Source organism: Aquarana catesbeiana, linkage group LG01 (assembly GCF_042186555.1).
Source record: "Aquarana catesbeiana isolate 2022-GZ linkage group LG01, ASM4218655v1, whole genome shotgun sequence".
NCBI lineage: Eukaryota > Metazoa > Chordata > Amphibia > Anura > Ranidae > Aquarana > Aquarana catesbeiana.
Window position 1 is genome coordinate 27,633,616 of NC_133324.1, and position 21,365 is coordinate 27,654,980.

The 21,365-nt window shown below is 40.2% G+C and overlaps 1 protein-coding gene across 1 annotated transcript in view; it reads left to right on the forward strand.

Annotated features, from left to right (window-relative positions):
- The first annotated feature begins 247 nt into the window (after positions 1 to 247).
- The window catches only part of LOC141137215 (vomeronasal type-2 receptor 26-like), a 40,447-nt gene continuing 19,329 nt past the window's right edge, over positions 248 to 21,365 (forward strand). Inside the window, exons 1-3 of the mRNA XM_073624570.1 lie at positions 248 to 541; positions 5,788 to 5,877; positions 20,864 to 21,085. Coding sequence (XP_073480671.1) covers positions 248 to 541; positions 5,788 to 5,877; positions 20,864 to 21,085 — 606 coding nt within the window. The remainder of the gene's footprint in view (positions 542 to 5,787; positions 5,878 to 20,863; positions 21,086 to 21,365) is intronic.

Below are 21,365 nucleotides of genomic sequence, written 5' to 3' on the forward strand. Positions count from 1 at the left end.
CACCAGATTCAGTTGAATCGTTACAGTTTTTCTTTGTTAAGAACTATTCTTTCTTTTTAATTTTAATTGGAGATTTTTCAATTTTGCCGTATTAATCTCTGAAAGAATACATTCACAGCTTCACAGCATTTGGACTCTGGCTCACTATTAAAAGAACTTTCGCACAAGCAATCTTACTGCAATACACATTTCAACAGGACAAACAACCCAAAAGGATTTCCTAAACCCACTTCTCAAGATTAACATCATGGGATTTAAAATCTCCTCGTTTAACGTTCGCGGACTGAACAGCCCTCAAAAGAGATCAATGCTTTGGAAAGAAGCCCGACTCCTACAGAGTGACATTCTTTGTCTTCAAGAGACCCACTTCTCGGCATCCAAACCTCCGAAATTCTCCCATCAGAACTTTCCCACTATCATCTGCTCCAATGCCCCAAAGAAGAAGAGAGGAGTGGCAATCCTCATCAAAGACACTATTTCCTTTCGTCAGATCTACAAGGATGTAGATGTAATGGGTAGATATATTATATTGGTTGGTGAGGTAAACAACACAATATACACTATAGTAAATGTCTACTTACCTAATGTGAAACAAATTTCCTTGTTGAACAGAATTTGGAAACGGGTACGTGAGGTGCGAGAGGGGTACACCATAATTTGTGGAGACTTCAATGCTATTCCAAACAAAACTCTAGATGTCTCGGCCGAGACCCCGAAAAGTCGGGAAAGAGTGACCCTTTCGCGCTTCATGGCCTCAGAAAGTCTACATGACGTGTGGAGATGTCAACACTCGACAGAGCGGGATTATTCCTACTTCTCGAGTGTACATCGCACATACTCAAGAATTGATTTCTTTTTGGTGGATAAATTTCTGTTACAAAATATTAGTATGTCCAGCGTACACAATATTACATGGTCAGACCATGCTCCGGTTTCCATTATGGTGGAGGGATCTCGCACTGAGACAAGAGCAAATAGATGGAGAAATGATACCTTTCTTTTTTCACATCCAGACCACAAACATACAATTAATAAAGAACTACACGAGTTCTTCAAAAATAACACCGGTTCAGTGCCAGATCCCTTTACGGTCTGGAATTGTCATAAAGCCTACATAAGAGGCATCCTCATGAAAATGAGCAGTGTAGCTAAAAAGCAAAGAAACAAAAAATTAAATGACCTACTCCTTCAAATAAAAAACCTAGAGTCAATAAACAAAAAAGCTCCAGATCCCAAAACCAGCTCACAATTAGACCAACTCAGACATGATCTCAGAATACTACTTATCTCCCAACACAAACATATAGTTAAAAAATGGAAAGCAAATTATTACAGTCAGGGAAATAAAGCAGGTAAATTACTAGCAAATCAAGTAAAGGAAAAAACCATCAAACAAAAAATTCCATTTATCTTCCACCCAAACACAGGCATTAGGTTATCCAATCCAAAAGATATTGCTAATGCTTTTAGAGATTACTATAATAATCTATACAATCTGAAAGACGACACTACAAACCACCAACCATCCCCTGAGATGATCCAGAAATTTTTGGATTCTATATCATTGCCCAAATTGAATTTAGACCAATTACAATATATTAACGCACCAATCTCTATGTCCGAATTAAATAAAACAATTCTATCCCTCCCTAACAACAAATCGCCAGGCCCAGACGGTTTTTCAGCAGAATATTATCGGACATTTCACTCCATACTAGGCCCACACCTAATTAATATATATGCAACAGCCATTTCTACATCCTCATTCCCCCCAGAAATGTTAACCGCCACAATTGTGACTCTACCCAAACCTGGGAAATCTCTTGACACCCCACAAAACTTCAGGCCTATATCCTTGCTAAATGTAGACCTGAAGATATACGCAAAGATCATAGCCAACAGATTGGCACAATTCCTGCCCACATTAGTTAAACATGATCAAGTTGGGTTTATCCCAGGCCGTCAGGCACCAGATGCAACACGCAGAATTATTAACCTACTTCACGCAGCGGAATCCTCGGGTACGCCTTCTCTGCTTCTATCATTAGATGCAGAGAAGGCCTTTGATAGGATCCACTGGGGATATCTGAGACTTGTTTTGGACAAGTTTGGCTTCTCAGGGGAAATAAATTCAGCCATTCTAGCACTATATACCAACCCCTCTGCGATGGTATACACAGAAGGAATGTTCTCAGATAGTTTTAATATCACCAACGGGACAAGACAGGGCTGCCCTTTATCCCCCCTCATTTTTGCTTTATTAATGGAACCCCTAGCCGAAAAAATTAGATCACACCCAGAAATTTCAGGTATCAAAATCTCCAAAGAGGCGCACACCATATCACTTTTCGCGGATGATGTGATTCTATCTCTTTCTAATCCCAGCACCTCTTTACAAACAGTACACAATATTTTAAACCACTTTAATCAAATTTCATACTACAAAGTTAACGCTTCCAAATCCAACCTACTTGCCATGAACATAGAAGAGAAACTACGTAATTCCCTATCATCACGCTTTCCGTATCCATGGGCAGACAAACCTATCCAATACTTAGGGATCCAATTGACGACACCAAGCAGCAACCTATTTAAAGTGAATCTAGCTCCATTCATTTCCTCCATCCAACCAGAACTAAATAGATTAAAGTCCTTTTGTTTGTCTTGGATGGGAAGACTGGCAGCATATAAAATGCTTATTCTACCAAGAATACTGTATTATTTTAGAGCTCTTCCAATCTCTATACCAGCAAAATTCTTTACAACAGCCCAATCGCAACTACATAAATTTGTATGGGCAGACAAAAAACCGAGATGCTCGCGGTCTTCTCTTTCGAAACATAAAAAGGCAGGTGGAATGGGACTCCCAATTTTAAGAGACTACTTCGCTGCTTCCATACTAGATCAAACAAAATATTGGTTTCAAACACAGTCCTCTAAACATTGGGCCACTATAGAACAAGCCTGGATGAACCCAAATTCTCTGAGATCCACATTACTAGCATACTCTTTTTCAAACACTTGCCTCAAATCTAATTACCCTACCATACAATTAGTACTAAATACATGGAAGAAATTCTGTTCTGAAGTAAGACACAATACAGACCTTACAGAAATTCCCACCCCGCTTAACTCATTATGCACACATATTACAGATTTAAATACAAAACAATGGGAACATAAAGGAATAACCCTAATCTCAGATATGTACGACCGAGAAAAATTAATTCCCTTCAACACTCTAGCCCAAAAATACTCTCTTCCTACATCTGACTATTACATGTACATAAGAATCACAACATTCCTAAAATCTCACCAGATGCAACCTATTAAAATTCCACATAAGGCATGGGCATACTGGAACGACAAATCTATCCCAAGAAAAGGAATTTCCTTATTCTATACTTTAATACAACAAAAAGAATCATACATTAAATTGCCAGCACATCAAAAATGGGAGTCAGAACTCTCTATGTCCTTCTCAGAAAAACAATGGCTAGAAGCTATTAAATCCAATAACAGTTTCACGAGATCTACAGCATACTGGGAGACAACCCAAAAACTACTACTTAGATGGTACTACACCCCCTATCTAACTGCAAAATTCTCCAATATCGGCTCCAACGAATGCTGGAGAGGATGCGGTAGAGTGGGTACCCTTCTTCACATGATATGGGAATGCCCAAACTTGCGGAGCTTCTGGAGAGCAATATTCAAATTAATATCAAAAATTACAGGCTTTATAAGGAAAGGTGAAGCAGAATTAGCCATTTTAAGCATACACATAGACCAATACCCTCCTGCTCTCAGACCAATAGTGATACAAATTCTGATGGCAGCTAGATTGACAATCACTAGCAAATGGAAATCTAACAGCTCACCGAATATTAGTGATGTTACTAGGAAAATTGATGAGGCTTTCAAATACGAACAAATTATGGCAAATACACAGGGAAACACAAACCGTTTTTACAAACAATGGGATCCTTGGATTAGTTTCAGGAAAATTACATAGAAAAAGTCTATGTGTACTCCCTTTCCCCTTGCTCTTTTTTTTTTTTTTTTTTCACGACTATGCAACAGGAGCCAGAGTCCTAACCTCCTTTGTTAATATTGTATTCTTTTCTGTTATCCCTTTTATTTTTTTTTATTATTTTTCATATATAATTTGAGATAAATAGTCTCCAATCTATTACTACATTGAGTGTTAATATGGTTGTTTGATTATAATCAATCTACGATTGTTTAGACATAAGCTGTGGTTTTACTTTAAAAGCTTATGGAGATATGTTAATAATCTTGCAGAACTGTGATAATATTTTTTGAAAATACCTTGCATGGTATAATATTGTGAATTATTTTCTTGAAAAACCTTCAATAAAAAAGATATTATAAGTTGGAGATTCTGTATTGCCTGTTAGAATATATGGAGAATAAAAGTGACACTCCGATGATAGTTGTGGGGGATTTTAATGCGGTCCTCGATAGTTGCCAAGATAGGTTCCCACCTAGGGCTCGGGCGGAAAGGGCGATGGAGGGGAGGTTTGCCCAGTTTCTAGAGGAGATTGGATGGTGTGACCTCTGGAGAATTCGTAATACGAATGTCCGGCAATATTCTTGCTACTCAGGGACACACCGTACACTCTCTCGTATAGATTTGGCCATAGGTAATAAAGAAGTACATCCTCTAGTGAATAAGATAGAATATTGGCCAAGAGGGATATCAGACCATTCACCCTTGAAACTATTAGTGGATATTCATGATAGACATACGCAGAGATTGTGGGCAGTAAACCAAATATGGTTAGAGGTAATAGGGGGAACGGAGGAAATATCCGCAAGATTAAAAGAGTTTATAGGCTATAACTCAGGATCAGCATCGGCCGGGGTGGTCTGGGATTCCTTAAAAGCTTTCCTTAGGGGGCTCCTAATTCAACATATATCAAGGGTAAAGAAGAAATCAAGGATAGAGGGAGAATATATTAGAAAGGAGGTTATGGAATTAGAGAGACAATATGTGTTGGATCCTAGCCCAGGGAAACAGGAGCTATGGGCCAAGAAGCAGCAGGAGTATAAGACGGTAATAACTAGAAATGCAGAGAATAGGAGACTCTTCCAGAGACAGAGGTGTTTTGGAGAGGGGGAAAGAGTGGGCCGAATGCTAGCCTTATTAGCTAGTACTAATTCTCCTTCCTCAACAATCTCTATGATTAAAACCCCAGGTGGGGAAATTTCATCTGACCCTTTGATGATCAAGGAGACATTTTTTGATTTTTATAGAGCACTATATAAATCAAAATGACATATAGAAAGGGGAGAACTAGACAGATTTCTAGAGGGTGTAGAATTGCCGACCCTTTCTGTAACTGACAAGTCTAATCTAGAATCCCTAATAACCTTAGAGGAATTGAAACGCGCAGTGACTGATATGCCTAACCATAAATCCCCTGTCCAAATGGGTTGCCCGTCGAGATCTATAAGTACTATGGGGAGGTGTTGCTCCCTACTCTTCTGAAGACACTGAACTGGGCGGTCGCAGGGGGTAGATTGCCTGTTTCGATGCCAGAAGCTAATATTGTACTCATACGAAAAGAGGGGAAGGACCAGCTTGACGTGTCCTCATATAGGCCGATTTCATTGCTTTGTTCTGACATTAAAATTTTGGCAAAAGTAATGGCAACCAGGTTAAGCAAATGTATTGCAAAACTGGTACATCCTGATCAGGCAGGATTTATCACTAACAGGTCTACCTGTGTAAATAATAAAAGGGCATATCTGAATTTTCAGGCCCTGGCAGAGAATAAGGGTTCCAGAGCTGTCATGTCCTTGGACATTGCCAAGACGTTTGACAGCCTGGAATGGGGATACCTCTGGGAGGTAATGGAGAGATTTGGTTTTGGCCCCCTATTCATTAATTGGCTAAAAATTCTATATAACCATCCAAGTGCTAGATTAAAAATTAATAATGAGTATTGAGAGGGGTACGAGGCAGGGGTGCCCGTTATCACCCCTGCTGTTCGCCTTGGCAATGGAGCCACTCGCTGAGGTTGTGAGGAACTTGACTGGATTACAGGGACTCAGAAGGAGAAATGGGGAGGAAAGGATCGTGTTATACGTCGATGATGTCTTGTTTTTTCTGGGGGATACGGGGCCATCTTTAGAAAAAATGATGCAATTGGTGGAGGGGTTTGGTAGGCTTTCAGGCCTAGTAATCAACTGGGAGAAGTGAACGCTTTTACAGCTTGATTCAACTAGTGGTATTCTCCCTGACGGTATGCCCCGGTTAAATATAACAGACAAGATGAGATATCTGGGAATAGAAATGTCTAAAGATCCTAATCATTACATCCGAGATAATCTAGTCCCCTTGCTTGCAAAATTTAAAAGGAAATGTGATATTTGGTGCCGACTCCCCCTGTCTATGGCAGGTCGAACAAATTTGATTAGAATGATATGGCTGCCACAATTATTGTATATTCTCCATAACTCCCCGGTCTGGATTGGACCTGCTGGGAAGGGGGGAATGGCAGTTCCCCACCCTTATGGTTATTATTTGGCTGCGCAATTACAGCATATCGGGGGAAGCGAGTCCCCGGGTGAAATGTGTGCCAGTAGTAAAATCATGTTAGAGGGCAGCCCGCATAAATCCCTAGCGGAAGCATTAGAGGCAGGATCACTTCAGCAAAAGCTTCCAACATGCAAGTTGGCTACCAAAGTCTGGCAGACAGTCAAGGGGACCATGGGGTATAAGGGCACCACCGAGTTCTCACCTATATGGTACAATAAGTCCTTGCGAGAATTATTAACCATAGAAAAGAATACCATATGGGAGCGCCATGGTATACACAGGTTAGCTCAGTTGTTCAATGATAACAGTCTGAAATCCTTTACCGAGTTGAGAACAGAATACGGGATTCCAAATAATACATTTTATAGTTACTTACAGATTAGGCACGCACTAGACACCCAATTTAGGACTCACCCATTGGAATGGTGCAAGGCACCACTCCTTAATAAAATTGTTAAAACAAAAACTGCTAAAGGACTGATTGCAAAAACATATATGCAAATAATGGATAGATTGATAAACTTACAAGTGACTCCGGGCACCAGGGAGAGGTGGGAGGCGGAGGTGGGGGAGTTGTCGGATGACCAGTAGAAAAGAATATTGGAATCTGGCCCGCTGGTGTCTGTTTCTCCGTCACAGCAGGCTTCACATCTCTTCCTGTTGCATAGAGCGTATTATACCCCCGTGAGGCTGTATAGGTTTGGTCGAAGACCAGATGGCAAGTTCCCCAGATGTTTGGAGACAGGAGATCTTATACACGTGATGTGGAGATGTCCAAAATTAGCAAGATACTGGCCTGAGGTTGTAAAAGCTATAGAATCCAGGTTTAAAGTTAAACTAGATCTAGAGGCTAAGACGTGTATTCTGGGCCTAGTAGGGGAAAATATAGGGAACACTAATACAACTACTGCCATAGTAAGGTGCTTATATCAGGCCAGAAAACTGATAGCGCAATCCTGGCTTTCAGCAACACCCCCAACTCCGGAGGAATGGCTCAGGACAATGGATTCCTTGGTCTGGACAGAAAAGACCATATATACTAGAAAGAATAGCTACAATAAGTTTATTAAGATATGGAGGCCTTGGCTGCAAGGGCTGAGCACCCGCCATCTTTTTCCGAAATTTCTGTAGACATAAGAAAGTGTTTTTCGTGGCACGGGGAATAAAGTATATTACAGTTGGACTTGAAGAGAATGAGTAAACCTACCTGAGATACTGGCTGGAATTAAGGCACAATATGATTCAGTGCAAATAATTTTTATTTAAGTGGGGGGGGGGAGGGGGGGTAATTGTTAGCAGGGAGGGGGTGGTAAGTAAGGGATAGTAATAGAAGGGAAGGGAGAGGGAAAGAAAAGGGGGAATAAAATGGATTTAATAGTGAGTGAAGCAGTGAAATGCTGTTATAATGTCTACATATGTACCACAAACTGTGTTTACGTGTATTTTTCTTATGGATTTCAATAAAAAGGAAAGAGATTAAAAAAAAAAGAATATGTAGTTTAGTTTTGGGTACCAGTTCACAAAAAGGATGTCACTGAACTGAGAAGAGTGCAGAGGAAAGAACTAAATGTATTCACTCATAAGAAGAGGTGATCGAGGGGGGGCTGGGGGGGATATTATCACCTTTTATAAATACTTACAGTAAAAGGTCCATATAGTCAACTTAGTGCTAATCTTAGAAAGTATTATTTGTGTAATTTATGACATTTTTTACTTTAATCATTTATGCAATTTTTATTTTCATTTATGTGCATTTGTGATAGCTTTTATTGACCTTCTTTTTTAGAATATAAAAATATATAATATAAAAAAAAAACAAAAAAAAAACTGATTGCGGCTGTAATGAATTGTCGGGTCCCGGCAATGTAGATAAAACGCATTGAAAAAAAGAGCGTGGGTTCCCCCCCCCATTCCATTACCACCATGTACCACCCTGAATAAATAAATAAGGTTGATATGATCTCCATGTATAAATACATAAGGGGAATATGATCACCATGTATAAATACATAGGGGGGGATATGATCACCATGTATAAATATATAAGGGGGATATGATCACCATGTATAAATGCATAAGGGGATATGATCACCATGTATAAATACATAAGGGGGGATATGATACATGGAGATCATATCCCCCCTTATGTATTTATACATGGAGATCATATCCCCATTACATGTATTTACACATGGCTATCATATCCCCCTTATGTATTTATGCATGGAGATCATATGCCCCTTTATGTATTTATACATGGCGATTATATCCCCCTTATGTATTTATACATGGAGATCATATACCCCTTATGCATTTATACATGAAGATCATATCCACCCTATGTATTTATACATGGAGCTCATATCCCCCCTATGTATTTATACATGGAGATCCCACCCCCTTATGTATTTTTACATGGAGATCATATCCCCCTTAAGTATTTATTCATGGAGATCATACACCCCTTATGTATTTATACAGTGGGGACGGAAAGTATTCAGACCCCCTTAAATTTTTCACTCTTTGTTATATTGCAGCCATTTGCTAAAATCATTTAAGTTCATTTTTATCCTCATTAATGTACACACAGCAGCCCATATTGACAGAAAAATACAGAGTTGTTGACATTTTTGCAGATTTATTAAAAAAGAAAAACTGAAATATCACATAGTCCTAAGTATTCAGACTCTTTGCTGTGACACTCATATATTTAACTCAGGTGCTGTCCATTTCTTCTGATCATCCTTGAGATGGTTCTACACCTTTATTTGAGTCCAGCTGTGTTTGATTATACTGATTGGACTTGATTAGGAAAGCCACACACCTGTCTATATAAGACCTTACAGCTCACAGTGCATGTCAGAGCAAATGAGAATCATGAGGTCAAAGGAACTGCCTGAAGAGCTCAGAGACAGAATTGTGGCAAGGCACAGATCTGGCCAAGGTTACAAAAAATTTCTGCTGCACTTAAGGTTCCTAAGAGCACAGTAGCCTCCATAATCCTTAAATGGAAAACATTTGGGATGACCAGAACCCTTCCTAGAGCTGGCCGTCTGGCCAAACTGAGCTATCGGGGGAGAAGAGCCTTGGTGAGAGAGGTAAAGAAGAACCCAAAGATCACTATGGCTGAGCTCCAGAGATGCAGTCGGGAGATGGGAGAAAGTTGTAGAAAGTCAACCATCACTGCAGCCCTCCACCAGTCGGGGCCTTATGGCAGAATGGCCTGACGGAAGCCTCTCCACAGTGCAAGACACATGAAAGCCCACATGGAGTTTGCTACAAAAACACCTGAAGAACTCCAAGATGGTGAGAAATAAGATACTCTGGTCTGATGAGACCAAGATAGAACTTTTTGGCCTTAATTCTAAGCTGTATGTGTGGAGAAAACCAGGCACTGCTCATCACCTGTCCATTACAGTCTCAACAGTGAAGCATGGTGGTGGCAGCATCATGCTGTGGGGGTGTTTTTCAGCTGCAGGGACAGGACGACTGGTTGCAATCGAGGGAAAGATGAATGCGGCCAAGTACAGGGATATCCTGGGTGAAAACCTTCTCCAGAGTGCTCAGGACCTCAGCCTGGGCCGAAGGTTTGCCTTCCAACAAGACAATGACCCTAAGCACACAGCTAAAATAACAAAGGAGTGGCTTCACAACAACTCTGTGACTGTTCTTGAATGGCCCAGCCAGAGCCCTGACTTAAACCCAATTGAGCATCTCTGGAGAGACCTAAAAATGGCTGTCCACCAACGTTTACCATCCAACCTGACAGAACTGGAGAGAATTTGCAAGGAGGAATGGCAAAGGATCCCCAAATCCAGGTGTGAAAAACTTGTTGTATCTTTCCCAAAAAGAATCATGGCTGTTTTAGATCAAAAGGGGCTTCTACTAAATACTGAGCAAAGGGTCTGAATACTTAGGACCATGTGATATTTCAGTTTTTATTTTTTAATAAATCTGCAAAAATGTTAACAATTCTTTGTTTTTCTGTCAATATGGGGTGCTGTACATTAATGAGGAAAAAATTGATTGATTTTAGCAAATGGCTGCAATATAACAAAGAGTGAAAAATTTAAGGAGGTCTGAATACTTTCCGTCCCCACTGTACATGGAGATCACACCCCCCTCATGTATTTATACATGGTTTATACATGGTTATCATATCCCCCTTATGTATTTATACATGTGATCACTGTGATGGACTCCGGGCACCCTGACTAGGTATCTCCACCAAGAAGCTGCTTCCCAAGCTCTGGAACACGAGACCAGTGAATCTGGTTTTAGTTACCCCAAGAACTAGGCAATATCAGTTTGGAGAAAACCAGAATAAGAACTGTTTATTTGAAAACTTACAGAGGATTTATACACAGGGACACCCCCCTCCTGATCATATTACCCTAACAATACAAACTGCACACAGGAATACAATTGCAACCACTGATATATACTATACTATAAACATTACGTTAACTAGCCACCTGGACAATGTTGTGATTAATCAGAGATCTCCACTTCAGGTCAGACTTGCTGTCACCGAGCTCAAAACAATACAATACACATTATCATAAGAATAAACACAGAACACCTTCAGACAATAGCAGGAGACCCCAGTAACAGACTGTCTGGCTCCTGCATGGAACAGAGGTCAATGTGACCAGCTCTTTCAATGAACATGTATAGTTCAGAATCAACAAACCAGGAATAGTCTTCATATATTTCTTGAGGGATATTGTTGATAAATATCACTGTCCCATCTGAAGTAATCCAAACCATATGCTCAGTGTCCATTAAGTAGTTGTCCATCCTTTTCTTGGTCACCCTGTACCCCTAATAGACTCAGGGTAACTTACACATAAGAGGGGTCTGCTATATGTTGTGCATTTAGGAATGCATTCGGGTTCCTCTTTAACAAGGGGACCCCCAGATCCCAGCCTCCCCCTCTGTGTGAATTGGTAATGGGGTACATCGTACCCCTGCCATTTCACAAAAATGTGTAAAAAATGGTAAAAAAGACAAGAGACAGCTCGGGACAAGTCCTTTATTAAAAAATAAAAATGTCCAGCGATGTCCATTCATCTTCTTCTATCACATCGCCGATGGACCAAAATTCATTACAGCCGCGATCAGCTTTAAATGACAATTTTTCCTTTAGAAATGTCATTTTGCTGCAGTACTGTTCTAAACACGGGAAAAATGCGCCACTTTGCAGGCATACTATAGACACCCCCCAGGCACAATATCTAAAGGAATATTTCATTTTTATTGTTTCACTTTAAGCATTAAAAAAATCACTGCTCCTGAAAAAAACATCCGTTTTAAAAAAAAAAAATATTTTCATGTTCGTGTCCCATAGACTTTAGGGGTGTTCGTGTGTCCTGCCAAATTTTTTGCCTGTTCGCATGTTCTGCTGCAAACCGAACCGGGGGGTGTTTGGCTCATCCCTAGTAATAGACATTGGGGTTGATTTACTGAAATTGGAGAGTGCAAAGTCCGGTGCAGCGTCGAATAGAAACCAATTAACCACTCAGTTTTTTTTTTGTCAAGGCATAAAGAGGAAGTAAACCCTGGTGGGCTTTACTTCCTCTTTCTCTCCCCGCAAGGCCAGCAAATTAAAAGCATAATGGGCTAGTATGCATCGCATACTAGTCCATTATGTGAAACTTACAGTGCCTTGCAAAAGTATTCATCCCCCTTGGCATTTTTCGTGTTTTGTTGCCTCACAACCTGAAATTAACATGGATTGTTTGAGGATTTGCACCATTTAATTTACAGAGCATGCCCACAACTTTGAATTTTTTTTTTTTTTTTATTGTGAAGCAAACAACAAATAGGACAAATTAAAAGAAAAAGAAGGTCAATGTGCATAACTATTCACCCTCCTAATGTCAATACTTTGTAGAGCCACCTTTTGTGGCAATTACAGCTCCAAGTCGCTTTGGATAAGTCTCTATGAGCTTGTCACATCTTACCACTGGGATTTTTGCCCATTCCTCCTTGCAAAACTGCTCCAGCTCCTTCAAGTTGTGTGGTTTGCGCTTGTGAACAGCAATCTTTAAGTCTGACCAAAGATTTTCTATTGGATTGAAGTCTGGGCTTTGACTAGACCATTCCAACACATTTACATGTTTCCCCTTAAACCACTCAAGTGTTGCTTTAGCAGTGTGTTTGGGGTCATTGTTCTGCTGGAAGGTGAACCTCCGTCCTAGCCTCAAATCACACACAGAGTGGTACAGGTTTTGCTCAAGAATATCACTGTATTTAGCACCATCCATCTTTCCCTCAACTCTGACCAGTTTCCCAGTCCTGACTGCTGAAAAACATCCCCACAGCATGATGCTGCCACCACCATGTTTCACAGTGGGGATGGTGTTCTTTGGGTGATGTGATGTGTTGGGTTTGCACCAGACATAGCGTTTTCTTTGATGGCCAAAAAGTTCAATTTTAGTCTCATCAGACCAGAGCACCTTCCTCTATACATTTTGGGAGTCTCCCACATGCCTTTTCACAAACTCAAAATGTGCCATTTTGTTTTTTGCTGAAAGTAATGGGTTTCTTCTGGCCACTCTACCATAAAGCCCAACTCTATGGAGCATACAGCTTATTGTCGTCCTATGTACAGATACTCCAGTCTCTGCTGTGGAAGTCTACAGCTCCTCCAGGGTTACCTTAGGTCTCTGTGCTGCCTCTCTGATTAATGCCCTCCTTGCCCGGTCCGTGAGTTTTGGTGTGTGGCCGTCTCTTGGCAGGTTTGCTGTTGTGCCATGTTCTTTCCATTTGGTTATGATAAATTTCATGGTGCTCCTAGGGATCATCAAAGATTTGGATATGTTTTTATAACTCAACCCTGACTTGTACTTCTCAACAACATTGTCTCTTACTTGTTTGGAGAGTTCTTTGGTCTTCATGGCAGTGTTTGGTTAGTGGTGCCTCTTGCTTAGGTGTTGCAGCATCTGGGGCCTTTCAAAAAGGTGTGTATATGTAATGACAGATCATGTGACACTTAGATTGCACACAGGTGGACATCATTTCACTAATTATGTGACTTCTGAAGGTAATTGGTTGCACCAGAGCTTTTTATGGGCTTCATAACAAAGGTGGTGAATACATACTGTAATAGTGAGAGTCCATGTGAAAGTGGACACAGAGTATGCACATTTGCTTGGTGCAAGGCTACAGAGCATAGATGTGGACTGGAGAAAACTGCTTTCGCAGCTTTCTCCAGGTTTTGGTATTCGGTCATGGGGCTCTGTAGTTTGGAGATTCCATAGTGTCTTAGGTGGGATGAAATCCCCAGTCCTGGGTCCAGATTTTGAGATCCACCATCATATTGACTGGTCAGGTGTGTGTTGGGCTATTTGTAGACACCTGACCATAGTTCTGGGATCCACCCTTCTGAGGAGTCCAGGCAAGCAAGGGAGAAGTGTGCATGTCTGCACAGGTCTGTCAGAGTAGACAGAGGGTCCAAGCCTGTGGGCTGGAAAAGGAAGCTGGAAAAGAGTGCTGAGGTACTGGGTTTACAGGAACTCTGTTATAGAGGCGAGAGGGCTGAAGCATAAGTCTGAGCAGCCGTGCTACTAAAGAGAGCCAGGTGGCTTGGTATTTTTGATTGAACTTACATTGTTGCTGTGGAAAGCTGAAACCCCTGTGTGGGCAACACTTCTGTTATCGGACATTTTCTTTCTTTAATAAAAGTGGGCCTACAAGCCCTTAAAACTGCGTATTTGGCGTGCACTCAGCTCACTGGTAAGCTCTACCTTTAAGATAAACCAACCCCAGATGTTACAATACGCACATGCCAATTATCAGTTTTTCATTTCTGAAAAATAGTTTTATGTATATATTTTTCTAATTTTGCTTCACCAACTTAGACTATTGTGTTCTGATCCATCACATAGAATTCAGATTAAAAAAAACATAGAACTAAAGGCTGTAATGTAACAAAATAGGCAAAAAGCCAAGGGGGGTGAATACCTTTCAAGGCACTGTACCTGCAAACGAAGCCCACGCTGTCCCCTGTGCAGGCTACGTCTATCTTTGCCCCTGTTCATTCTGGGGCCGCGGACTCCGGCTCTGTGACTGGCTGGAGTCGCATGACGTCACTCTCGTGCATGCGTGCGGGAGCTGTCAGTCACGGCACACGCTGGGGAAGAAATGACACGGTGGTCCGTTTCTTCACAGCACATGCGCAAATGACGACATTGGTGCTCTACAAGTGAAACATCTCCTAAATGGCGCATGTTTAGGAGATATTTTCACTACCTATAGGGAAGCCTTATTCTAGGCTTCCCTATAGGTAAAAGTCACTTAAAAGGGTTTACAACCACTTTAACAGAACATGCTGAAGTTATAAACTGATTGGCTACCATGCACAGCTGCACCAGATTTTGCACTCTCCAGTTTTAGTAAATCAACCCCAATGTGTGCTGTCATACACTTAGATCTCCATGATATCAATTTTGACAAGTTTATTTTTATAAGAACAGAAAAGAGAAATATGATAACGAGATCTTTTTGTGCCATTAATATATTACATTTCTCATATTTGTATTGTTTGAATAATAACATCCCATTAAAATATTTCCCAACATATCATCCAGATCAGCTATCAAGTCACTGACCCTCGCCTGAGTGATGGGAAAATGTATTCAACCTTATTCTGTATGACACCAGACGATCGGGTCCGATTTATAGCTATTATTCAATTTTTGCAGCATTTTGGATGGAACTGGGTTGGAATAATAACATCATATGATGGCAGCGGTGATGAGGAGTCCCAACAACTGAGTAAGATGATGAGACAACATGGGATCTGCACAGAATATATCATTCCACTCACTCCAAAGATGTTAGTTGATAAACGGACATGGAAAATTATTAGTGAATCAACAGCTAAGGTTGTCATAGTCTGTGGAACTTCCACATTAAGCTTTCTTTATTTTTCTGATCGTTTTTCCTCTGGTGTAGAAAATGTCACATTTATTTTCCCACCATCATGGATTGGGTTAAAAAAGTTACATTTTAAGACTTATGTATCAATTAACTGCAGCTTTATATTTGTGTGGCCGCAAGAAAAAAACTTAAACCTGGATGTTTATACCGATGGTGTCAACTTCTCAAGCTGCTTAAATGACCCCATACTGGAAGATATTGGGATTCGTTGGTTTCAATGTTTTTCCCCAAACCAAATCAAAAATTACTATTTTCAAAAGTTCTGTAATTATTATGCAGAACCTTGTACAGATGTAAAACATGTTTCATCCATATTGTCTTCTTATACAGCTCTGCTCTCCAATGTATACAGGGCCGTATATATTCTGGCCCATGCTCTACATGGAATGTACATGAAGAAAAATAAATCAGAACAACATAAATTCCGGCACAGAGTAAGTTGGATACTAAGTGTTAATATTACTATGATCCTATCCTATATTATATAATAAAAATGTAAACTATCTCCACCCTCCCTCTCACTGTCTGACCACTCATTAAGGCACCACCTGGTGCGACACATGCAGGCACAGTAATGCATGTATTGCCCAAAAGCTCTCTCCCAGCTTCTTAGTTCATGCTGGGCAGAGCAGGAAAGCGTTAGAGGCTTTGTCTGAATTTTATAGCCATCTGCATCTCTGTTGTCAGAACAGGAAGTGATGTCAAGTTTCTCTGTCAGGGGACACAGACAATTTTTTTTTTAGCAGAGCGGTGAAGGCTTAGAACATCTAATAGGGTTTAACTGATGTCTGTGACTTCTTATCCCAGCGACAACGCCCCACATTTCTTGTATGGTTATCAAGAGAACAGGAAGTGAAAGGTCAAATCTTCCCAAGTGGGTTACTGTACAGAAAAGAGCAAAAGTTTGAAACACTGCCAATGCCTGTCCCTATGTCTCAATTAGAGGTGCTCAAATGATGGTTTCTCAATTTTGACAGGAGCAATAATGGACATCGGGTGGCCAGTTCTATGGTTTTCTATCCAAAACACAGTGGTGCACCAGATGTTGTTTAAATATTATTTTGCCTCTCATCTTTGATCGGTCTCGTCTTGGTCCTCCCAAAGGGCACCGAATAGATGGTCAGAAATTAAAATGGTCTCCCTCTACCCTGCCCATCTCTGCTCCCTGCTTTGGTCCCCTTCTTTACTCCAAAATCCTAAATTGTTGGGGTTATGTTTAGCCTCGATGCTTTTTACTTTGAGGATTTGGCGTACCTGCACCACTAGGTTCTCTCTCTCTTTACCTTGCCCTCCTTTATCTAATGTACTCTTCAGTCCCATCATCCCTGATAGCTTATCCTATGCCCTTGAATCCTCCTGGGCCGAGGCCAGCTTGTTTCAGCTCCGCCAATTTGTCTCTCCAGTTACCCACAGATTACGTGCATTCGAAGATATCCAGACTACATACCACATCCCTAGACATATTTATTTTTCTACCTCCAAATTAAATCTCTCCACATTTTCACCTTCTCTTATATTATTATATTATTTTATTTTATATAATATATATTATAAACAAGCTTGCTTCCTTTATTCTACTAGCGGCCAAGAGAATTATACCACTACATTGGCTCTCCTACCCCCCCTCTCATGTTAAGCTCCTAAAGGTGATTTCAGAAATACGCAGAATGGAGTATTTGATGGCTCAGGTGGGAGATGCTGTTACTCAGTTTAACAAGATATGGGATGCTTGGGATCAGTGGTGGCAAACAGTGCACCTGCAGGAGCTGCCCCCCCTCTGGTCGGGTTGGTCTGTTGGTGCACTTACCCTATCCATGGCAGGCAATCACAACAGCTTACCCTGCTTTCCTCCTCGGGCATCACAGCGGTGGGCATCACAATCTGCTTCATCTTCCCCTGATCGGCAGCTTCCGTCTTTTCCTTGGCAGCAATCAAAATACTTCTCCTTGCGGCCAACCAGGAAACGGGTCTCAAACCCGCTTCCTGATTGGCAGAGAGGAGATTCAGTGTCAGAATAGTGAATAGTCTTTCACTATTCTCACACACATGGGTGGGCTTTGAACGCATTCTCTGCACCCTGGGCCCACCCTATTTTGAAGCCTATTTGTCAGAAACCATGAAATCAGACTGAGACAGAAGAACAGTTAAATCACACTTGTTTAATAATAAAAGTAAAAAGAACAAACGTAGTCAAAACATAGCCAAAGTTCAGTAACCGGAATGGATAGTCAGCCAAGCCAGAAGTCAGGGATCAAAGTAGTGGATTAGCAAGCAGGATCTGGAGCCAGAAGGGATGTCAGCAAAGCCATTCTTGAAATACGAACACAGGAGTTTCTTGTGATGTGACCAAGGCGAAGGCAGAGCTTCTCTGGACTGGATGGCTTAAGTAGGCAGGACTGACGAGCAGGATCATCAACAGCTGAGTAACTGTTGAGAGAGATGGGAGCTGGCAATTAGCCGACAGATTTGCGGCCAGCCCAGAGAAGGAAGGGCTGAGCCCAGCCCTGACACTATTAGAGCCTCTGGCTCTAATCGGTGCTTCAAAAAAACACCCACCCCGCATTGGATTTCATGCTCCGGGTGTCCTGAAAGGGGCCAGATGCATGGATGGGGGTGTGGCACCCATGCACCCTTAATGGACGGGCCACCCCTGCTTGGGATTCCTACAAATTTGTTTCCCCTCCCTGCCCTGACTGATAGAGTATGTCGGGGGATACCACTCTTTCCTGCAATTGTGATGTTTATGTATATGATTTATTTTGTACATTTTGTAAAACTTTAATAAAAATACAATTATGAAAAAAAAAAAAAAAAAAAAGAGCAAAAGCATATTCAAACCTTCTGATTTTGCTGCTGCCGGGTAGTTTTTTGTAGCTACTGACTTTTAATTGTTTAACATTTGACTGAAGATCCTCTTTAAAGACGACCCACAGAAGCACAGTTGTGAGATTATGGAAGGATTCATTGCAGAGCCACAGGCTCATTATGTTAAATATATGACAATGCAATCTCTAATAGGTAATGATGTATTTGATGTGTATCTGCCAGATATTTCTGTTTTTCTTGGATTAATGGGATTCTTCTGATTCATTCATTCCTGTTCTAATTGCCTAGTCTGCCTAGTAACTGGATTATAACTTTATCACATTTTGTATTTTTTTTTTATGTTTTAAACATTTTTATTATGTTTTCATTAGTTTTAAACAACAGATGTACAGTAATATCATATGTGGAAATATAATATTTGATGGAACAGAAAATAATAGAAATGAAGTTTCATTAGTAATAAGCATTAAAATAAGGTAAAAATTAGTAGATGATACAAAGTTACTTGTAACATATATGACTGAAAGTAGGATACTTCTTATTTCAGGAATGAGTATGGAGAATAGAAATAATTCAATAGAATATTGTACCTATGGTTTTCAGTGAAGAGCCAGATAGTTAAAATATGTATGAGAAGGTACATTAGGAGTGTTACAGGGCAATAGAGAGAAATAGGTAAGTTTTCCAGGGCCAAGTTCCTGCAAATTGGCTTGGCATTATCTGGAAATATGAGTAATATTTCAGATTATCCCACAATACTCGTATTAGAGTAAAAATAGCTAGTGTAAAGAGAAGGGGAAACTTAGATAATGTTATGACAAAGAGACATTGGGATGTGAAATGGGGTATGTCACCAGAGGGGGTCAGTAGACTCGGGAGGTAAAAAAATTAATGAAATAATTAAATCACATGACAGATTATAGATCTTAAGCCCTCAAGGGAGTAGTAAAGAGGTGTCAAAGCCCGGGGGTAGGAAATGTTCAATCCATGGTGTTAACAGAGCTTCAAATTTAGATATATTATCAAGATAGATAGCTTCTGTTTTATCATGGATTAGGGATTAGGAAACTCTTTGTTTGACTAATGATATATCAAGTGAATCTGTTTTCCAAGCTTTTGCTATGACCTGTTTTGCTGCTGTTGTTACAAAAAGCATGAGTTTAAATTGGCGGTTTGACAAGGCATGTGGTTTACTATTCAGGAGTGCAATAGGTGCGTCAGGCAGTAATATAATTTTGAACATTGTGGAAAGAATATTAAATACTTCTGACCAAAATGATCTGACAATATTACATTCCCACCAGATATGTACCTGAGTACCTGGAGTAGAGCAGCCACAAATGCAATGGGAAGGATATTGTGGTGAGAATTTAGAAATTCTGTCTGGGACTAAGTACCATCTTGTGAGTACCTTATAATTGGTTTTGAGAGCCTCTTCATTCGGGGAGGCAGACTTTGTTGTTTGCCAGATTTGAGACCAATTTATGTCTGCAGATTGTAATTGGAGATCTTTTTTCCATTTGGTAATATATTTTGGGGGCATAGAGGTAATGTGTGATAGTAAATGGGTGTATAGGTTGGAAATGAGACCACGTTTATGTGGAACTGATTTACTGGCTTGTTTGAATATAGTGATGCTTGGTGATATCGTATCAGAGGGTGCATTGTTGTGAAAAAAGTTTTTTATTTGAAGATATCTGAAAGTTTCTGTATGTGGGAGATATTAGTTTTCATGAAGAATAGGAAATGGTGTGATTAAAGAAGATTTATAGAAATGATGAGCGCAGGTCAAACCAGCTCTTGACCATGCCGAGAATGAGTTTGGGGAGGACCAAGCCGGGTAGAATGAGGGATTATGGAGGAAGGAGAGAAGTGGATTATGTCTAGATTGTAGGCCAAATTGCGTTTTTAACCTATCCCAAATGGATAGGCTGTGTTTGGTAATGGAATTCATTACTGTTCGGTGCTGCGTTGGGTTTAGCCAAAGAAGATTTGCGTTGGATAGAGGGTTACAATCGTCCGATTCTACCACTACCCAAAGTGGGATTTCTGTCTTAGCGTGGTATTTGGAAAGTTTGATAATTGGGCTGCATAATAATATTTTGTAAAATCTGGCACACCCAGACCACCCTGAATTTTAGGAGCACATAGGGTATGTTTAGCAATTTGAGGTTTTGTCTTACCCAAAATAAAATGTAAGGTCTTACGTTGTATGATGTGTAAGAAGTGTGATGGTATAGATATGGGGAGTACTGGAAAAAGATATAAGAGTTTTGAGAGGATGGACATCTTTATCACTGTAATTCTTCCTAACCAGGCCAATGGTATTTTTGACCAATTATTGAGAAGTTTATTAAGTTGTGAAAGCATAGGTGGGTAATTTGTTGCATATAGCTCCAGAGGGTTGGCTGTAAAGTTAATACCCAAGTAGGAGATACAATTTTGTATTTTTTAAGCAAACTATAATTCTAGATCTCCTATATTTGTATATAGTAATGTGTGTCCTCTGTCTTCCATGAAAAGCTGCACAAATATGTGAAAAATGTTCATTACACCAACCCAGATAGCAGTGAGATCTACTTTAATGAGAGAAGAGAAATTACAACCAATCTTAATTTTCAAAGCTGGTCTATGTTTAAAAATAAATATTATTCATATAGAACAATTTCCACTATTCAAAGTCCAGATTATGTGCTTGAACCATTTCCCAACATGAGTGATCCATCCTTCTGGAAAGGAGGCAAAGTAAGAAATCACTTTATTTTCTGTTTATATAATTTGCTGAGGAGGTTCATAATCAGGATTTATAGGGATTTTCTAGTCTAATTTTAAGATATACAAGCCAATCTGCCTCTCCATGAATGGGGTCATTTTTGGAGCTGTTGATGGTTTAATGTTTTAATAATTTTAGTAAAGGAAAAATGTATGAAACAGGGAACAAGATAAGGTTGGCAAAGTCTTAGCAAACATAACAAGGAGAAAAATAGCAAATTACAAGTACACGTGTAGCAACATGGATGCTAGC